The sequence below is a fragment of the Protomyctophum parallelum genome (genome assembly GCF_964188405.1).
Source record: "Protomyctophum parallelum genome assembly, chromosome: 15".
In the NCBI taxonomy this organism is placed as follows: domain Eukaryota; kingdom Metazoa; phylum Chordata; class Actinopteri; order Myctophiformes; family Myctophidae; genus Protomyctophum; species Protomyctophum parallelum.
Window position 1 is genome coordinate 29,339,972 of NC_139710.1, and position 19,753 is coordinate 29,359,724.

Sequence of the window (19,753 nt, forward strand, 5' to 3'; positions counted from 1 at the left end):
AGGGGTACCCTTCCACAATGGGTTAATATAGCCTACTTATAATAAACCATTATTATCATTATAGATGAATGTATAATATAATGTTTACTATAGCCTACTTACAGTGTTAGCTTCAGAGTGGTGTCACTTACAGCTGAAGGTTTGTGTAGTAGTGCTCATGGAGGCAGTGAGTCAGCGGCACTTTGTTTGGGGTGACGGAAGACTACATTTTTTCATTCAGGCCTGACACAGTACATCCTCAACTCAGTGAGTGTATCGCACGCAAGCAGCTGGCACGCACGCACGCACACACACACACACGCACGCACGCACGCACACACACACACACACGGTACACACGGTATTTCATTACTATACTTGTGAGGACATCAACATTGTATGAATGCCATTTAAAAGGAAATGTTGGGCCATCTTTTAACCGTAAGCCCAAAGCCGTAAAATATCAGATCTACAAGCTCAAGCTCACAACGCATGTACCATGGGAGTACACATAAGGATACTGTAAATCAGGCATAGTCTATAGATCCCCACATTTTTTTCTCTCCTTTTTTTATGGTAAACCTTTTCATCATAAAACAATCATTGTCTTGTTGTGTGGACCAGGAAATCAAATAATTTCACGACTTGTACTCGGACATTTGGTCCTCAAAAGTATAGTAATACAAACGCGCACGCACACACGCCACAAGCCTCTCGTTCTAAATGAATCCGAGGCTGCATGTGCTCTAATCCGTCAGAGGGGTGTAGAATTAGAATCACGCGGTCCATTCGTTAGCGGGCAGGAAGTGATGATCCAAACCTTGTTAGTGCTCCCCATTGATGCCTCACGGATCACATTAGCGTCAATGGGCCGCGAGGGCTCTCATTCAACCGTTGACTTCATCTGGTTCTGTTCCCACGGCGAGATGCCGTGCTCTTTGAAGGAAGGAACACCTGGGCCAATATGGCATCAAAGGCCACTGTTCTAAATAAAAACAACGAAACGCGCGTGCGCGCGCGTGTGCGTGTGTGTGTTTGACATGCCATGTTATTATTGTCCGTGGTCACAATGGAGATATATACACTCACTGGTCACTTTACAAAGTGTCCAGCTGCTCCAGTCCTTAACCCATTTAGACTGGGAAAGATATTCTTAGTTACTTTCACACCACTGCAGACCAGGCAATGTTTATTTTTTGTATTTTGTATTTTTTACTCCATTTTCTATCAGCCTTGTTTTCTCTGCCAGGGGGTGTGCAACCTGGTATGGTCTTTATGCTGCCTAGAGGTTTGACGTTGTTGTTGTATGTCCATGCAGAGATGCTTCTCCTGCATAAACGCCTGTTTCAACGCGGCGACCGAGCAGCGATTCGAGTTATACCGCTGCCTTTTCTGTCAGCTCCAACAGTCAGTCGATGCTATTCTCCTCTGGCCTCTCTGGCATCAATCACTTCCTCCCACGGAGATGCCGTGTGTTGGATATATGTTTCTTTTTTTCTGACCTGTACACTGCTGAAGGCCCTTGGTATATGCTATACGATTCAGCATCACAGCATCACAGAGAGAGAGAGAGAGAGAGAGATGGGGGCGGGGGTGGGGGTGGGGGGTTAGGGGGGATGTTTGCAATTACATTTTTAGATACACTTTGTAATGGTTTTGCATGTAGTCCAAGACCGTGATGATGGAGATAATAATATGCCGGTACGGGCGGCTGGCGTAGCCGTCTGGGCACTGCGGTAATCCAGTATGGCAGTGTGCCGCGGGTTCAACTCCCGATGCCGACGGCCTTCACTGCATGTCACCCCCCCCTATCTTTCTCCCCATTTCCTGTCAGCCTATACTGTCACTGTCATTTGTTTTTCATGATTTAAAAAATTAAATAATAATAAAAATATTAATAATAAAATAACGTTTTTTGGACGTATAGCTTGTTCCACCCGGCATGGGCAGCCTGAACTTTAGCTATTCCTTTATTTCATCGTCTATGTCGGGCAGAAAACTCTTCTACATTTTTGTGTTTTTTTTTCCTCGTAAATTAACACCCTATGCTTGAGCGTCACACATCAGCATCAAACATAGCAGATGTGCAAGCTTTGAGCTTGTGTAGATCTGCTACGTGTGATGCTTTTGAATTTGAATCCTGAAAGGTAACAGTTTTGGACACCCGACCTGAGACGATACCCTGCATGTAAAGTGGGAGGAAGAGGGTGAATAACCACACTGTTAGCCATGGGCCTTAGTGACAGCCATATGCCCCAAACCGCACCCAGGGCCATCTGCGTTCCTGTGTGTGTGTGTGTGCGTGTGTGTGTGTGTGTGTGTGTGTGTGTGTGTGTGTGTGTGTGTGTGTGTGTGTGTGTGTGTGTGTGTGTGTGTGTGTGTGTGTGTGTGTGTGTGCGGGAAAATATATTATATTCATAGCTGTACAGTTGATATGGATAGTTGGAAATTCATTGATCCCTGGGGAAATCCAGGTGTCACACAGCAGTGATACAGGTACAAGTAGAGAGTGTGTGTCTGTGTGGCCTATCTTTTAATGTGTTTTTTTTTCTAAATTAATGCCCTAGGGCTAGGCTAGTGCGTTGAAGAAGTGTTAGCGAAAAAAGCCAATCTATGCGCTTGAAGATCAGCTAAAAAGTGTTTCTGTGACTTGAATGGATATTAAACCGATGCAACGCATTTACAAGAGCTTGTAGCTACATAAATAACATATATTGCTATTGGTACAGTATACTTGGTTCCATTGTGAACACAAAGGTTATTTTTATTCCCTCCCCCATTCCCTGAAAAAGTGACCGTTTTGGGGCGAGGGTTTCCAACCCGACAGCATTATTATCTCTCCTGCACACCTTGAGGTGAAATCAGCCCGCTGAGCCACACACCTGCATGCCGGCTCCCATTTAGATTAGGGACGGTTTACCCCACCCTCCCCCCGGCCGGCCGCTCGTTCCGATTAAAGCAATCTGCCCCGGGCCAGGACACAGAGCCTTATCACCATTGGTGTAAAGTAACTATACATTTACTCCAGTATACTGTTTGTACTTAAGTCAATGTTTGATGTATTGTTTTACTTTACTGGAGTATTTCCAATTTCCAGTAGGCCTATACTTCTAACACCACTATACATCTCAAAGACGAATATTGTACTTTTACTCCACTACAATTATTTGAAAAATGTATAGCTACTAGTTACTTTGTAGATTTTGATTATTATTATTATTTATCTTTTTTACAAAACATGAACTACTTCAGCCCTATAAACCTTTTGGCCAAATGCTGATGCTGCTTTGTACTGAAACTAGATCTTGTACGATTTTGAAAAACAAATACGATTTTGAATTATAAAAAAACCAAAAAACAAACATTTTCACAATGTACTGCGATGCAACACATTGTGTACGTGTTATGTAACCAGATGATTTGAATTGTATTTGCTTGTATTGTGCTTGACACCCCTGGTGGTTGCTCAGTGTATTTTCACAATTGCATCTTATTTTGATAACCTCACAAGCAGGACATGATTCTCAGTGGCCTTGTGGTTAGAGTGTCCGCCCTGAGACTGTGAGGTCGGGGTTCGATCCCTGACCGGGTCATACCAAAGACTCGGACCCAGTGCCTCCCTGCTTGACACTGCAGCATCAAGGGTTGGATTGGGGTGGGAAGTGAGGACGCTGGCGTCGACTGTTCGCCGCTTCACCTCCCAATGTATGAATGAATGAACCATTGTAAAGCACTTTGAAAAACTGGAAAAATACAAAAATTGTGGTACTCCATCTTTAACGCTTCTAAAGAGAGATCAGACGATTTTGCGCGAGGTATAGTAATGGAATATTATACCTCCCGGTTGTGTGGGTATTTCCAATTTCCAATACTTTTACCTATACACATTTGAAAATATCCAATCTACAATATTGCAATATTGATACTTTTACTTAAGTAAGAAATGTGAGTACTTTTTCCACCACTGGTGGTGAGTGGTGAGTGCACCGATGGAAAGGAACTATAGGTACATTTACTCAAAGGAAATTGCTGAATTACTGAATGAATCAACCCTAGCTACCAACCCTAGTGTTTCAACTGACTAAAACATTAGATACAGAATCAGTTACATAAAGTACCAGTGACATCACTACAGCCTTACAGGTGTAAATCAGTGGACGAAATTTGCTTTCGTGTAAGCTCCGTCATTTCATTGTTTTCCAGAAAAGGAATGGGGAGGGAGAGCTTGGTGAAAAAAATCAAACGCATCACTGTTGTCGGGCAGAAACCTTGCATCTCCATATTCTTTTTTCGCCCACGTAAATTAACACCCTACTTTATCACACTACAGTGTCACACACAAGTAATCAAAAGTAGCAGATCTGCAAGCTCGAAACATGACGCAAAGCGATATGAGCTTGTACTTTTGAATTTGAACCCTGAAAAGTCACAGCTTTGGACATAATGTGACTCTTTTTGATACATCATAATTCATCCAAAATGAGTTGATAGCACAGGCAGACTCTTCACATACTAGAGCATGTCTTAAATAAATGTCAGTGCTGAAATCGACATGCAAATATGAAATCAACGTTTAAACGTGAACCTTTCAAGCCTGTTTTCTCAACTCACTGTTTTCTGTAAGCCATATCTCCAAATCTGGAAGGTCAAACTGAACAATATGTCAATTTGAAGCTATGATTCCCTGCTTTCATAGGACATGAAGAAAAGAAAACAATCCAATGACTTACTGTGTGTCAAGTTTGGTCACAAATGGAGTTTCCACCCGCCAGTGACGATATCTACATTAATTCACATTCATACAGTAGCATAATAAGCAGCAGGTTAAAAAAATATAACGGCACAATTAAGACTCACTTTATTTGAGTGTTTTTGCTGTTTGTTGTGGTAGCCCAAAAACACATCTACCAAAACAGTAAAACACCATAGCCCTACAGCGAAAGGGGCAAAGCAAAGTTACTATGTTTACCCAGGGTAACTGGACTAAGCTCAAGAACTTGTTTACAGCCAGGCCCTGCTCATAGAACATTTCATGGTAGGGGTTCAATGCCTTGCTCAAGGGCATTTCAGCCGTGGTGATTTTAACATGCCGGTCCGATACGAACTAGCGAACTTCCGATATCAAGACTGCTCCGCAAATTAACCGTTCGGCCAACGCTGCCCACCGCTGTGTGTTTCTACAGTAGTAGTAGTAGTAGTAGTAGTAGTAGTAGTAGTAGTAGTAAGTAGTGAAAATAACCCGATGTACAAGCTCACAACGCGTACATCTTCCAGTAGTCATAGTGCTGCCTGGAGTGCACAGTAGAAAACAGCTGGTTTTAGGTCAGTACAAATTTGCGCTGGTTTTCCCATAAAAGTGTCTCAGATGAAAGTCATCAGCCGTCTGCCAATTTACTGTTTCGTGACAGATGGTTAAAAGGGTGGTGAGAGTTCTGGAATGAGGCCACATCTCTTGAGCAAACTTAATTCAACAATTGAGCAAAGAGCAATAGGCTACAGCTTAATTACATAATATTTTGAATATCATTGAAATGAGTTGAGTTGGAATGCAAATAAGCCACTTCAGATGGCGTGCTGGGCCATAAATGTTGCATCACTGGTTCTCAATGGGGACCCTTAAAGGGTTCCATAAGGCATATAATGTAACTTTGCTCTGTTTTTACATAACATCTTTTTTTACCCTATCGTGCCTCCACCAGCAGTTATCAGCCACTAGAGTGGTGTGGTGGTGTTTTCACTCAGTATGTATCCCTGTCTTCCAAAACACCAAACTACAGCAAGATGGCAGTGAGTTGCAAGTATACAACGTCACACTACTCCAGTGGCTGGGAAATGCTGCTATAACGGGGAAGGACTTTCAGTCCACTGTGTTTCAAAGACACTATTGTACTTTATTTGACTCCACTACATCTTCTAGGAAAGAAAAGAGTAGAGCCCAATTTCAAATATAGTGCAAATGGCTGCTCTAAATAGCTGACCTAAACATTACTGATATTAGTTGTTTGGGGGAAGTTTTTAATACGACAATGCACTGATATTAAAGCACTCCTGCGTTACTTCAACACCAAGCATAAATGTGCCAGAGAAACTTCCCCTTGTAGAAGAGAGACACTCTGTGTCTCTTTGTTTCACTACACCCTGAGGGGAGGTGCAAGTGTTTTGTGTTTTTTAATGTCTCTAGCCCAAATGTAATCAAAAGCCTTTTACTTCATAGCGAACCCTCCCGGAGTGGCTGGACCTGAATGTTTGATGCCATTTGGCCTTTTTTTCCCCCCTCTCTCCAGAACTTTCACTTGCATCTACTATCTGAATACCAGTGGTTCTCAAACACTTTTTGTCTCAGGTCACCCTTGTAAATAATCCCCGGCCGGCACCCTGAATTACATTACTTCATAGCACCTTTTGTCATATTATGGTACGCAAATCTTTCTCCCCAAAGAGACTATAGGGCTGTATTTTGCGTGTCTTAAGTACCAGGTCTTATTCCCTAACTTGAGTAAACTAAAGACCTGGAGGCGTGATCAATGCCATTTGGCTATTCTGAGTGGCCAAAGAGCATTGATCACGCCTCCAGGTCTTTAGTTTACTCAAGTTAGGTAATAAGACCTGGTACTTAAGACACGCAAAATATGTCACTTGAAAAACCGGACAGAATATTTGTTTCCATTAGCACCAGTGTGTTTTTTTGTATGAATACTGAACCGATGAAAAGTATTAACGCAAGCTTATGACTAAATAACTGAATTTGATCAATTGGAACTCAGTTTATTTTAATAATACTAATAATATTACTACTACTTAATACATTTCCTGAAAAGTAACCGCTTTGGACATAGCCTACAAGGTTTTGGGCCCGGCAGTGGCGATATCTCTCGGAAGTAAGGACATTTAAACATCTGAAGTCATTGGTCTCTCCCTCACCGCTCTCGGCTGCTCAGCGGGAGATGTAGCACAAAGCGCCCTCCGAGTGTGAACCATCTGTGCCACTGCATGTCAAAACCCTTTGGTTCAGCTGCACTCACTGGACGTTTGGCTCAAAGCGGGGTTCTTCCACAGGGGGTCGGAGGAGTTGCTACAGGGGGGACCGCCCCAATCTTTATATGTGATGGGAATTGGTCTTCTTTTTTTTTTTTACCACTTTTTACCACCAACCAACAAACCATGTGCAACCCAGATTTCGGCACAAACCAAGGGACTAAATCATTTTCGCTCCTATGCCACCATTAAGTCATTAAGACATGTGAATCCCTTGACTCCTTCAAAACCGCTCTCAAAGGGCACCTATGGACGGCTGCAATTTGAAACTGGCCCCCATGAAATCAGAATCCCCCCCCCACACACACACACACACACCCCTTTTCCCCCTCATTGTAAATGTTTATTTTCCCTTTTTATGATATGAATTCCTGTTCTGTTCTTTGGCTATATATTTGTACGTCTCTAAATGTGTTGATGAATTGAACAAGGTGGACCCTCTTGTAAACAAGTGTAATGCTTTTTTGGGTCGTCCACACACAGTCCTTGTATTGAGTTGTGCTTGAAATGTACTGTAGCAAAACTGTTAATACATATTTAAATCAATCAATCAATCAATCAAACAATGTTGTAGATCAGCTATTTTTGGTGAAGAGGTTTATGGTAGAAAGATGAAAGAGCAGACCGACTATAGAGTACAGAGCCAACGGTCATAATGTTTTCCACTGATGAAAAAATTTAAAGGTTATTGAAAAAACACGGCCCCCTCACGCATAAGAAGGACAATATCAGTCACATGAACCACGGACACGTGTTTTCAATTAATTTAACATGGTTACAATTTTAATTAAAAATTACAATGGGTTTTGTGCCATCAAATTAATAACAAATCTCTCAATTCTGAATCAAACTTAAAAAGAATAATTAAAAAACTGTCTGGGGTGCTCACAGATGCCCAGAGTAGATGTTGAAATGGCCCCTAACATGTTTGAAAGTGAACGGATCTGTCCTATTCCGTATGTCAAAGCCTTGACCACTCTCACACATTCTGTCATCTCTGTGAGCTAGTAGGAGAATGTCTGTGGACGTGTGACCTTGGCGAGCGATAGGGAACGGACACAGGGCCATGTGACAAACTGTACCGCCTTGTCCGGGGACCCCCAGGGGTCCTTGAGGGAGTTCCAGGGGGTCCCCAGCTAAATGATAGTTTGGAAACAAATGGACCCTTATGGGTCTGTAACTCTGAGGGTGTAGGCTACAAATGGAACCACTTTAAGAGTTAAATTAATATTGATTTTACAATCATGGGGGTCCCAGAGATAGAAATGCCATTAAATGGGGGTCCGTAGCCTAATGCATGTCAAATTGGGGGTAAGTAAGTAGCCTTGCCGAGCCATGAGGCCCATAGGGCAGGAGCCTATATCCTGTTTCTGTAGCGTGAGGCAGTTTGATGTACAACTACACCCCCTGGACATGACGCTAGTATGTCCAATCCAACCCTTGATGCTGAGTGTCAAGCAGGGAGGCAATGGGTCCCATTTTTAGAGTCTTTGGTACCCCGACCTCCCAGTCTCAGGGCGGACACTCTAACCACAATGCCACTGAGCTGGTTCAAATTGGGAGTCCTTCCTTGAAATGAAACTGGTTGAGAACCACTGCTAGAACTGTAAAAATCTAACTCTTATGGGGGTCCCTGGGATATATATCTTCTAATGGGGGGCCGCGGGCTAATTACTGTCAATTTAGGGGTCCTTGACATGAAAATGTTTGGGAACCAGTGCTCTACTGAAGGTGTTTTCTGACACACAAACACAGGTGTTTGATGTTGACATTGTAAACTAATATCATGTATCGCTTCTCTTCACAGAAGCCGAAGGTGAGAGTCCAACTACAGCAGGTGAGATGCACGCACGCACGCACGCACCTCTTTTGGAGCTTAGCCTCTTCTCTTCTTCCTCATTGATCGAGTACTATTGATTGATTGATCGTGCCGCTCAGCAGAGTGTGTGTGTGTAGTGTGTACACTTCTAAATACTTTGAAGTTCTGTCTCGACTTTTCTCGGTTAGATGCAGCGGGCCTTTTATGTCACACCCATTTTGCCTCGGATTACATGATTTTTGTTAGGGATGCTTGATATAATCGGTAGCATTTATCGGAATCGGCCATATCGGCCATAAAAATGCCATATCGGTCGCAAAATAGTCCTGATTATTTAATCGTTTTCACCAGCAAAAAATAAATACATTTAAAAAATGTAAAAATGCAACACTGAGTTCAATATAAATCAAACGTTTCTAGTACCTCTAATCTAGAACAAAAGCCAAATCAAATGAAAAATCTTACGTAAAAAATTACTTACTACACTAAATTGTGTGACGGGTCAGGAACCATGTAGTGGTGGGAACTTTCGTTCTTTTCAGTGAACGGATCGGTCGTTCGTTCGTTCACTAAAATGATTCGTTCATTTCGTTCATTTCGGTCCTGTACTATAGGATCTCCCGTACGGACCATACTCTATGGCACGGACCCACCAGTCACTCGAACGAGTCGTTCAATCATTGGCCGAGCCAGGCCGATCGTCGTTCCAGGCTATGGGATTTTCTCTGGGAGGGATGGGGTCTAATCTCCTCTTGTGCGGTTGAGAGTAGCCATTTTTTCCCCTGCGGTCTATGGTAGTAGCAGACTAGCACTGTCAATTAGCATCGAACATTTGCGCTCGTTATAGCTAAATACAGTATTAAAAAAATATTAATTATGATCGAAAATCTCAGTTACAATGAAACTGAATGGAGGTGTTTTTTTAAGGGTAACTGTTCCGTTTTGGCAGAGTCAGATGATCCGCGATGTCAACACCAGTCACTCCTCCCAGTCACCCCCAGGCATGATGCCTTCTACCCGGGCATAATTTCCTCTTTACATCCCCTGTATGTCTGGGACCACCAGAGCTCCAATAGCTATAGCAATTATCACAATTTAAATAAATAAGCATATTGAAACTATTTCACATTAACAATGTTGGTAAAACTAAGATATTTGAGGGGAAATATATAATTTATATCCACAAATAAAATATTATCATTGATTAACTCCATTTCTCTACCCTCCATCCCTTTAGTTTCCATGGTTATTGAGCCCCTCCTATATTTAATCTATACTAACCAATTATGGTAATATGAATTGTATGCTATTAGTATAAAGAAGGAGCCTAATCTATTTTCATGTTTTTATAGCATTAAATACTATATATATTTTTTGGTATGTATTAGCCTGTTTATTTTCCATTGATATAATTTCACCATAATAGTATAATAATAATAATAATAATATAATAGTATATATCACCATACATTTTAATATTAGTACATTTAAACAGAAGAGAGCTAATTTAATTTCACTCACTCACTCAAATTCATTCACTTTTATTGTTTGATTGTCACTCTTTGATGAATTGAACAAGGTGGTCCACCTTGTTCAATTCATCAAAGAGTGACAATCAATAAAGCAAGCATTAAAAGTCCACAGACTTGGCTGCCATGACGTCACAGGGGAGCATGAATAAGTCCACCGTGGACCCTCTTGTAAACAAGTAATTCTGCAAACTGTTAATACATATTTCAATCAATCAATCAATCAAAGTTTAATGTTTCTAAGTTAATCATCATGACGTTGTTTGTTGCACTTGCAACTTTGCAAGTAGTATTTGTATTTGCAACCAGAGGGCTACAAATACAATCAGTCATTCAGTCAGTCAGTCATGCATTATTATATAGACTCGTCGGTCTTTCCTTCCGCAAAATAAAAACGTATGGGTTTCCAATGCTAGGCAATGTCAGACCCAAGTCAGTCATTCGTACACACTTCACAGTTAGTTTACAGCACTTCGTTCAGTCACCACCCCCTTCTCCCGGTCGGTTATACTGTTACAGCACTTTGAACGAAGAATATGCATTTCGTTCTTTCGGTCTCCTCGGTCAATGTACCAGTATGACCGATCCGACCCACTTTGAACGAAGAACGAAACTTTGAACGAAGAACGAATAATTTCGGTCTTACGGTCTCCTAGCTCGGTCAATGTACCAGTATGACCGATCCGACCCACTTTGAACGAAGAACGAAATATGCATTTCGGTCTTTCGGTCGTATCGTATGACCAGTCACCACCCACTTCTCCTCTGCAACTGTTGTGCGCTGTGGGAGCCCTGGAGACGGAGAGCACGGCCCCGCCGTGCACCCTCCGGCTCGCAGCCTCGCACTGAATGAGAAGAGCAGCCGGTCGATTCCCTGTCATTTGCATTTTGAACGGATCGTTCACGGAAGTGACCGGATCGGTTTCGTTCACCAAAAATAACTAGTTATTTTGATTTGTTCGTTCATGACCGACTCATCTCTAGAACCATGGTCAGGAACCATTTGTGGACCGTCAAGGACCAATTTTTGTGGGTCACAACTTGAGTAAAAATTGTAAAAGAAATATATAGGTTTCATTTTATTTTTATTTAAAAATAAGTTTCAAGAATTGTATACATTTTAAAACAAACAACTAAATCTAATAAATTCCACAAATAAAAATAGCTGATCTATAAGGTTGTGACATGTTATGCTCTTGTAAATCAGCTATTTTCACTAGTTTGGGTCCCGGGCAAACGTCTTCTCTCTTTTGGGTCTCGACCTGAAAAGTTTGGGAAGCATTGCTTTTTTTTATTGTGGAAAAAAGTAAAAACAGACATTCTTGCCTTCTGTTCAGGCACCTTCAGTGCTTCTACACTCTGCCAAACACAAATTGATTCTTAAAGAACTCAATCGTGACACAAAATGGAATAAAAGAGTAAACTCATTTCCGAGTTGTTATTGGGAATCGGAATGTAATTCTCGTGTTGCAGATGCCGTGCTGATTTTGCCTGTGCTGTGGCCAATGCATTTTGCGTCGCTCATCCGTGCCGTAATAATGTTTGCTCTCTAATCCATTGACTTGAAAGTAACATCAGTGGCGTTCACAGACATTTAGAGGGGCAGGTGCTCAAGTGAAAAAAAGGGCACCTTGTGCAGCGCGTGGAACCGGCTAGTTGCCTTAACCCATTTTGGGGCGGGAATCCATTTTGGTGTTAGCATTATGGTATGCTTTAGCTATTGAAAAATAGCAGATCTACAAGCTCATAGCGCGCCACTGAGTGGCGTGCTACGAGCTTGACATATAGCTTTAGATTGTGGGGGCCTAAATAATATAGTAGAAGCGTTTTTTATCAAGAATTGATCAATGTCACCGCATGGTCTACACACTACAAATTAAGATTTTTTATTTTTTAAGAGCACATTAGTGTCTATATGTGCACGCCACTGAGTAACATCAATCAGCGACGTATTCAGCCTCGCAAAAAAAAAGGCGTCTCGTCGCCCCCGACGCCCTTTGTCTGCGATTTGAATCGTTTGCCGACTGTCGGGCCGCTCGGGGCGGAAACCTTGTATGTCCAAAACTGTTACTTTTCAAGAGAATAAATAACTTGTCTTTCAATGCATCTCATGTAGTTATTGTTTAGTCACGACAAGCTCTTGTTAATACTTGTCATTGGATGAGTATTCATGAAACCCACATACACACTTTCACTTTATCTTTCTAATCCTATTCTAAAATCGCCTGGTGGGTGGATGGGTGGACCGACGGTGGACGTCACAAATGCAACATGCAGACTTGCGTGGCACGCCGTACACTCCCGGGAGTCCATTCCACACCAAACGCGGCACAAACACCGCTCAGGGGTCTGGCATGACAACAGTCACACCAGGGGCCATGTGTGGGGGAATTAGCTTTTGCTCCTTTTTTGGATGACAATCGATCTTGTACAACAAATTATGGCATACAAATGTAAACATTTGGAGATAGGCCTATACAAGGTTGCTGCCCGACAGCAACGATGCATGAGCGGTGCATGGTTTGTAGAGTTCGCCTACCCTGGGTGACTGCTGTGTGCGTCCGGCTGCAGTGTGCGTGCATTGTATTTGGTACGAACAGTCCAACAGGTATTAGTCTGACAGCCTACCCAAAACCTAGCTAAACCTAACCTCACAGGCAGCCACAGGTTAGTTCAAACGCATATCAGGAACCGGCCATGCATGTCGGGAGCGACAGTGTTGTCGAACCAATGCGTGTCGGAGTGTTCGTATACATCTAACCGACGTATGTACCCCCTGTAGTGTACGGTACCGCATCACCATTACAATTTACAATTTACAATTTAGGCATTTAGCAGACACTCTTAATCCAGAGCGACTTACATTAAGCAAGAACAAAAAGCAATCATGAAACATGCGTAAGCTAAGAAAGTAACAGTGGAATATCTATATAATGAAACTAGCATCAATGTGAGAGTCCACTGTAGAATGCTGTATATGCAGTCCCCATGTTGAGCGCCGCTAGCATTAGCATAACACTCCCCATTAGCATCAGTGTGAACGTATGCATGCTGTCCCCGTGGAGTGCTGCTAGCATTAGTATAGGCCTACAGTACCGCGCAGCCATGGCGTGCGTGAACATCACCGCTATCATCACGACAAGCTCATTTAAAGAGCAGATTGGCGATCTGTAGTGAAGCAGGAATGGCCTGAGGATGTCAGGAACCCCAGAGGAGACACATTATTATTATGGATGTAGTGTACTTTTAATATATTATGGATGGATAGTATGGATTGGATTATCCATGATTGTGGATAGTATACGTACATACTGCAGGGGTGTCCAAAGTACGGCCTGGGGACACATTTAATTTTTAAGTTCAATTCATATTTAGCGAAATTCTGATGTAATTTATCCGTTCATTGTCAGTGGCAAATATTGAGACGTGGGGACAAAAGCTGTTTATAGTGCCCCTTAACCCATTTAGGCCTGACCTCAAAATTAAAAAAAAATCTTCTAAATCCTCGTTTTCTGAAATAAATATTTTCACGATTTTTCAAAAATAGCAGAAGCTCGCTATGAGCTTGTAGATCTGCTATTTTTCAATAGCTAAATTATAACATAATGTTTAAAACACCAAAAGGGGTTCCCGCCCAATATGGGTTAAACATTGATGCTAGTTCACTTTGTTATCGACTGAATTTGGTACATTATATCAGGAGATATTTGGCCCTTGGGTGTTTCAATTATTGTTTTAATGTGGGCCCCTTTTGTCATAATACCCCTGTCACCCCTGTCATAATACCCCTGTCACATACCCCTGTCACCCCTGTCACATACCCCTGTCACCCCTATCACATACCCCTGTCACCCCTGTCACATACCCCTGTCACCCCTGTCATAATACCCCTGTCACCCCTGTCATAATACCCGTCACCCCTGTCATCATACCCCTGTCACCCCTGTCATATTGTAATATCAGGGTTGGTTTGATGTTGGCTCTATGTTCTGCTGCTAATCCCCCAGGTTTTTTTTAGTGGTTGTTGTTGTTTTCAGGGTCAGACGGGTTAAAACAAGAGGGTTTAGTTACAACTGAATAGTTTAACCCAGAAATTAATCTGTTAACTTGTAATCTGACGGACACGCATGCATGCCCAACCGCACGCACGCGTGCACGCACGCGCGCGGACACACACACACACACACACACGGTGCAGTTAAGGGTGAACGTCAATCTGAAGCTTTCAAGTGAATGAAAATGTCTTTAAAAAAGGAGTCATAAAAATGCAATCCCCATGCCACACATCTTCAGACTCCACCTCACCCCTTAGCACTCTATCACCTCTTCAGACTCCACCTCACCCCCTAGCACTCTATCACCTCTTCAGACTCCACCTCACCCCCTAGCACTCACCTCTTCAGACTCCACCTCAACCCCCTAGCACTCACCTCTTCAGACTCCACCTCAACCCCTAGCACTTACCTCTTCAGACTCCACCTCACCCCCTAGCGCTCACATCTGACGACTCCACCTCAACCCCTAGCACTCACCTCTTCAGACTCCACCTCACCCCCTAGCACTCACCTCTTCAGACTCCACCTCACCCCCTAGCACTCACCTCGTCAGACTCCACCTCACCCCCTAGCACTCACCTCTTCAGACTCCACCTCACCCCCTAACACTCACCTCTTCAGACTCCACCTCACCCCCTAGCACTCACCTCGTCAGACTCCACCTCACCCCCTAGCACTCACCTCTTCAGACTCCACCTCACCCCCTAACACTCACCTCTTCAGACTCCACCTCACCCCCTAGCACTCACCTCTTTAGACTCCACCTCACCCCCTAGCACTCACCTCTACAGACTCCACCTCACCCCCTAACACTCACCTCTTCAGACTCCACCTCACCCCCTAGCACTCACCTCTTCAGACTCCACCTCACCCCCTAGCACTCACCTCTACAGACTCCACCTCACCCCCTAGCACTCACCTCTTCAGACTCCACCTCACCCCCTAGCACTTCACTCTCTCTGTACCCGTTTTTGCTGATATCCTGATATTGTCCTCCTAATTTCTGTTACCGATATCAACCGATACTGATTGTGGAATTATTGGTTTCCAAATAAAATTAAACGTTGGGGAGAAATAAATTAGGGAGAAATTTAAATGAATTAAAACCGATAATAATAATCTCTGATATTACATTTGTATTCAAATATTGGCAGATAATACCTGACATCCCTAATAATATATATTTCTTAATTTGTAAATTTTTGCTGTGTTGTCTTCTTTGAGAGATACAGTAGGCCGTGATCATCAGTGCAGGGTAGTGTGATAATTCCTTAAATCTGACATCACCGCCCTAAAACAAAGGTGTGTGTATTCCTGCTTATTACTTGCGCAAGCAGAGCGCGCAAGTAATATTTTCGCCCGGTCTCCTTCGTCGTGACAGCTGTTCCGCCATTCGAGGCTTACGCAGAAAAACATCAAATCTGTGCCTGTGTTGCTGGACCAATGATGACGAAATGACCATATTTCTTACGTCATCATTTAGAGCTAGTCATACGTATACTATATACATAATCAGTAAAAAATAAAATAGCAAATTGTGCCTGATCTGCTGGGACCAGAGTACGTGGTGTGTATGTGTATGACTAGCTCTTAATAATGACGTAAGAAATATGGTCATTTGTGGTCATTTGGTCCAGCAACACTAGACTAGAAAAACTAAAAAGGGATCCAGAATATATCTACAACGATAAAACAGTATTTCTTATATAGATAGAAACTTGAATCATACTTAATAATACTAGATGTTTATATGTATAAAGTAGGTAGCAAATAGTTACATCTAAACATTAATCATTTCAAACGTTCCTTCACAGAGATACTGAGATTTGACAGTTTACAGCGGTCGAAAGGACTTGCGCGCTCTGCTTGCGCACTAGTTGGCCATTTATGGCCTACTAGTGTGCAACAAGCAAGTATGCACTCGACAGAGTGCAGTTCCAGTTGTTATTATCATTGTCTTTGTTGTGAGAACCCTGGGACTGGCTTGAGAGAGATAGGCATAAAGACGAAGATGTGAGGGCGAGTCTTTGAGAGGACAAGATGAGTGACAGGCCTATAGGCGAGGATGCTGTCTGGTTTTACTGCCTGATCTTAAAGTAAACATCACCTTTTTGCATTGCCCATAACGGAGACACTACAGTGACTACACTGTTCTCTCTGCAGTCTACTTGTGTGAATATTGTCTACTGTGAGGACGTGTTCTGTCCACACATTTTGAGGACACAATCTGTAGAATTAGTTGGATAGTCCATACCCGTTCGGGGATATGGCATACCCAAAGTATATGTGCAGTGTTTAATTGGGTTATGTGGTGTGTACATTCATTGCATTTGTACTGCTAGACATCCCAAAGTAGTAGTAGCAACTATTAGCACCATTCTGGTGAATTGTTTTCCAGCCAATCACAGCGTAGAATGACACATCTACCAGCCAATCACGGCGCAAAATGACACACCTTCCAGCCAATCACAGTGTGCAATCAAAACGGCAACACTCGTTACGTCATGATGTGGCAGTCAAGTCTATGAACTTTTAATGTTTCTTTATTAACAAACAGCACGTTCCCAAAAAACACCCAAGTCTATGGACTTAATGTTTTCTTTTAAGCAGTAACATCATGTGGCAGCCACAGTGGGCGCCCCTGACTTCACATGAGTGGGAATTTTCATATTCCACCATGACTGGCGAATTCCGATCATTGCATGGCCCACAACAACCTACCGTGACCTGGTGGAGACCTGTGCTCCGAGGAGCACTTTTCCTAATTCACCTTGTAGTTGATGTACTCCCCGAGTTTGTGCGTATACCCTGCTCAATCCGACCTCGCACTTTTCAAGTCGGCTCTGAATACAAGCCTCCGCTATAAATGCCTCGATTGTACATTTTAAATTGCAAATCACCGCACCCCGCTGCCTCCACCTCGTCCAACCCTTCCCTTTCACGCTGCACGTCGTACAGGCTGCCATGCAGGCATGCATGAGAGAGAGAGCGCAGTGCGCTCACCGATTTGCCCCAAACAATCACAACGAGGTGTGTGACCAGGCAGTGACCCGTGCATGTGTGCGCTGCGCCGCAGGGTCCCGGGGCCATGATGTAGGCCACGCTGACACACTGGGCCTCAATTGTTCCTGACAAGCCAAACACCCGGATCATTTGATTCGTCAGCTATTACTGCACATAATAACTCATATCCATAATCTACATGGCCTATATATATATATATATATATATATATATACTGTAGCCCGGCGGGGGCCTTTGTCTGCGTCGAGATAAGCCCTGCTTTTGTTTAGGTCTTTGTGGCTTTGTGTGGCGAGCGAGGGCCCCCCGGTGTCAGAAGAACAGCTCATTATTTTCACATTAAATTATTATATCGCCCCCGTTCCATTTATTTCACACCGCATTACAGTGTGATTATGTTGTACAGTAGCTTCCCCCATGTAGGCTACAGGGTTCTCAGAGCGGGGGGGGGGGGGGGGGGTCCTTGAGGGTGTTCCGGGGGGGGTACCGTGATCCCCAGATTAATATATATGTTTTAATATAGCATACATCTGTCTTACCACTTGAAGTACTTATATACATCGTCTTTTTATTTTAAGCTGGGTTTTTTAACTGTCCACAGCCCTATATATGAGACACAGACAGGGTAGACAAAAATGGCTTTGATTATGAAGTTGGGTTGACAATGGGCAACAAATGCTTTACCTTCTATCAATTACACACCCCACGAAGCCTTGGATTCATGGCAATTTTCATGCCAATACTTGGTTTGAATAATTGTCTGGGTCATCCAAAGGCTTCATGGGGTGTGCAATTGATATAAAACAAGTAGTTTTTGGGGCTTTAGCTATTGAAAAATAGCTAGTGAAAAATAGCAGATCTACAAGCTCATAGCGCGCCACTCGGTGGCACGCTATGAGCTTGAGGGGGTTAACCACTGGCCTATAATGCATTCATCCAAGGGGAGGGTCCTTGAATTGAAAGAGTGCTGAGAATCGGCCAGCGTGTTCGACGCGTCCCACTGGAACCCTATGTTTCAACACATCATATTGAGCCGAGGAAATTAAACAAGCTGGGGGGTGGAGTGGGAATGGGGGTGCCTCGCTCGCACGTCGCATATGGCCCAGACCAAACGGCGAGGCCGTGAGGTCTGATCCTGGAATCCTAACCCCTCATTTCCCGAATGGATGTAATAAAAGAGAGATACAAATCAAATATATCGTCGCCGTCCTGGGTGGAAACCTTGTATGTGCAAAAAAAATGTTGATGTTCAGGGAAATGGAAGGAAAAGAGCCATTGTGTTTCCAGTGGATCCAGTGTATAGTAATTATTTAATAAACGTTAATACGTTTCATGGGTTCAATGTTGATAAAACTCACGTGACTGTTTGACTGCTTTTTTGACTTGTTCAAAAAATATTGGGAAATATATCAGATCTAGACTCGACACGTTGCTGAGCTTGTAGATTGAGTTTGTATTGTAGATGGTTGTTGTGCTGTTGTAGGACGAGATGAGACATCCATTTGTGTGGGAGCGCCTCTGGGCACGTCCCGCTGGTAGGACACCTCCTGGCAGACCCAAGGACCAAATGGGGAGATTATGGGCTCCATTTCCGTCACCGCTAAACCCCTTATCCCTAAATTTACACACCTCGGGATTCCCCAGGAGGAAGTAGCTAATGTTGCCATGCAGGAAAGCGAAGTCTGGAGCGCTCTGCTGGAACTGTTGCCCCCGTGACCCGACTGTGGATAAGTGATGGATGAATCAAAATGTAGTTCATAATGAATTAATGGGAGTGAATTAATGGGACGCTGCAATTCTAGTGAGAACAGGCTGAGCTAGACGCCCGGATTGCAACCCTTCTTTACCTTGAAGCTGGACCTTGACGGTGGCTGGCTTCGACGCGTGCGTGCGTGCGTGTGTGCGTGTGTGCGTCATGTGGACATGCTTCAGTGCACCCATAGACATGCTCATCATTCATAGCGTGTGCATACCACTGCATGCAAAGTAGCCTGCTCACTTCCACTTCCACTTCCATCAGTACAAATACATGCATGCACGCACGCACCCACCCACACACACACACACACACACACACACACACACACACACAGAGAGAGAGAGACAGAGAGAGAGAGAGAGAGAGAGAGAGAGAGAAAGCGCACATCTTGCAATGACAATGAGTCTTCTGTCTACTGGTTCATGAGTGTGATCAGGAACATGCACACACACACACACACACACACATACACACACACACACACACACACACACACACACACACACACACACCCTCACACACACACACACACACACACACACACACACACACACAC

At 43.4% G+C, this 19,753-nt stretch overlaps 1 protein-coding gene across 1 annotated transcript in view; it reads left to right on the forward strand.

The window, feature by feature from the left end:
• LOC310872011 (EGF-like repeat and discoidin I-like domain-containing protein 3) overlaps nucleotides 1–19,753 on the forward strand; it is a gene marked incomplete at its 3' end in the record, with an annotated part of 237,840 nt that overhangs the window by 51,733 nt on the left and 166,354 nt on the right. The window contains 1 exon segment of the mRNA XM_083783672.1: nucleotides 8,822–8,851. Within this exon segment, the coding sequence (XP_083639798.1) occupies nucleotides 8,822–8,851 (30 nt within the window).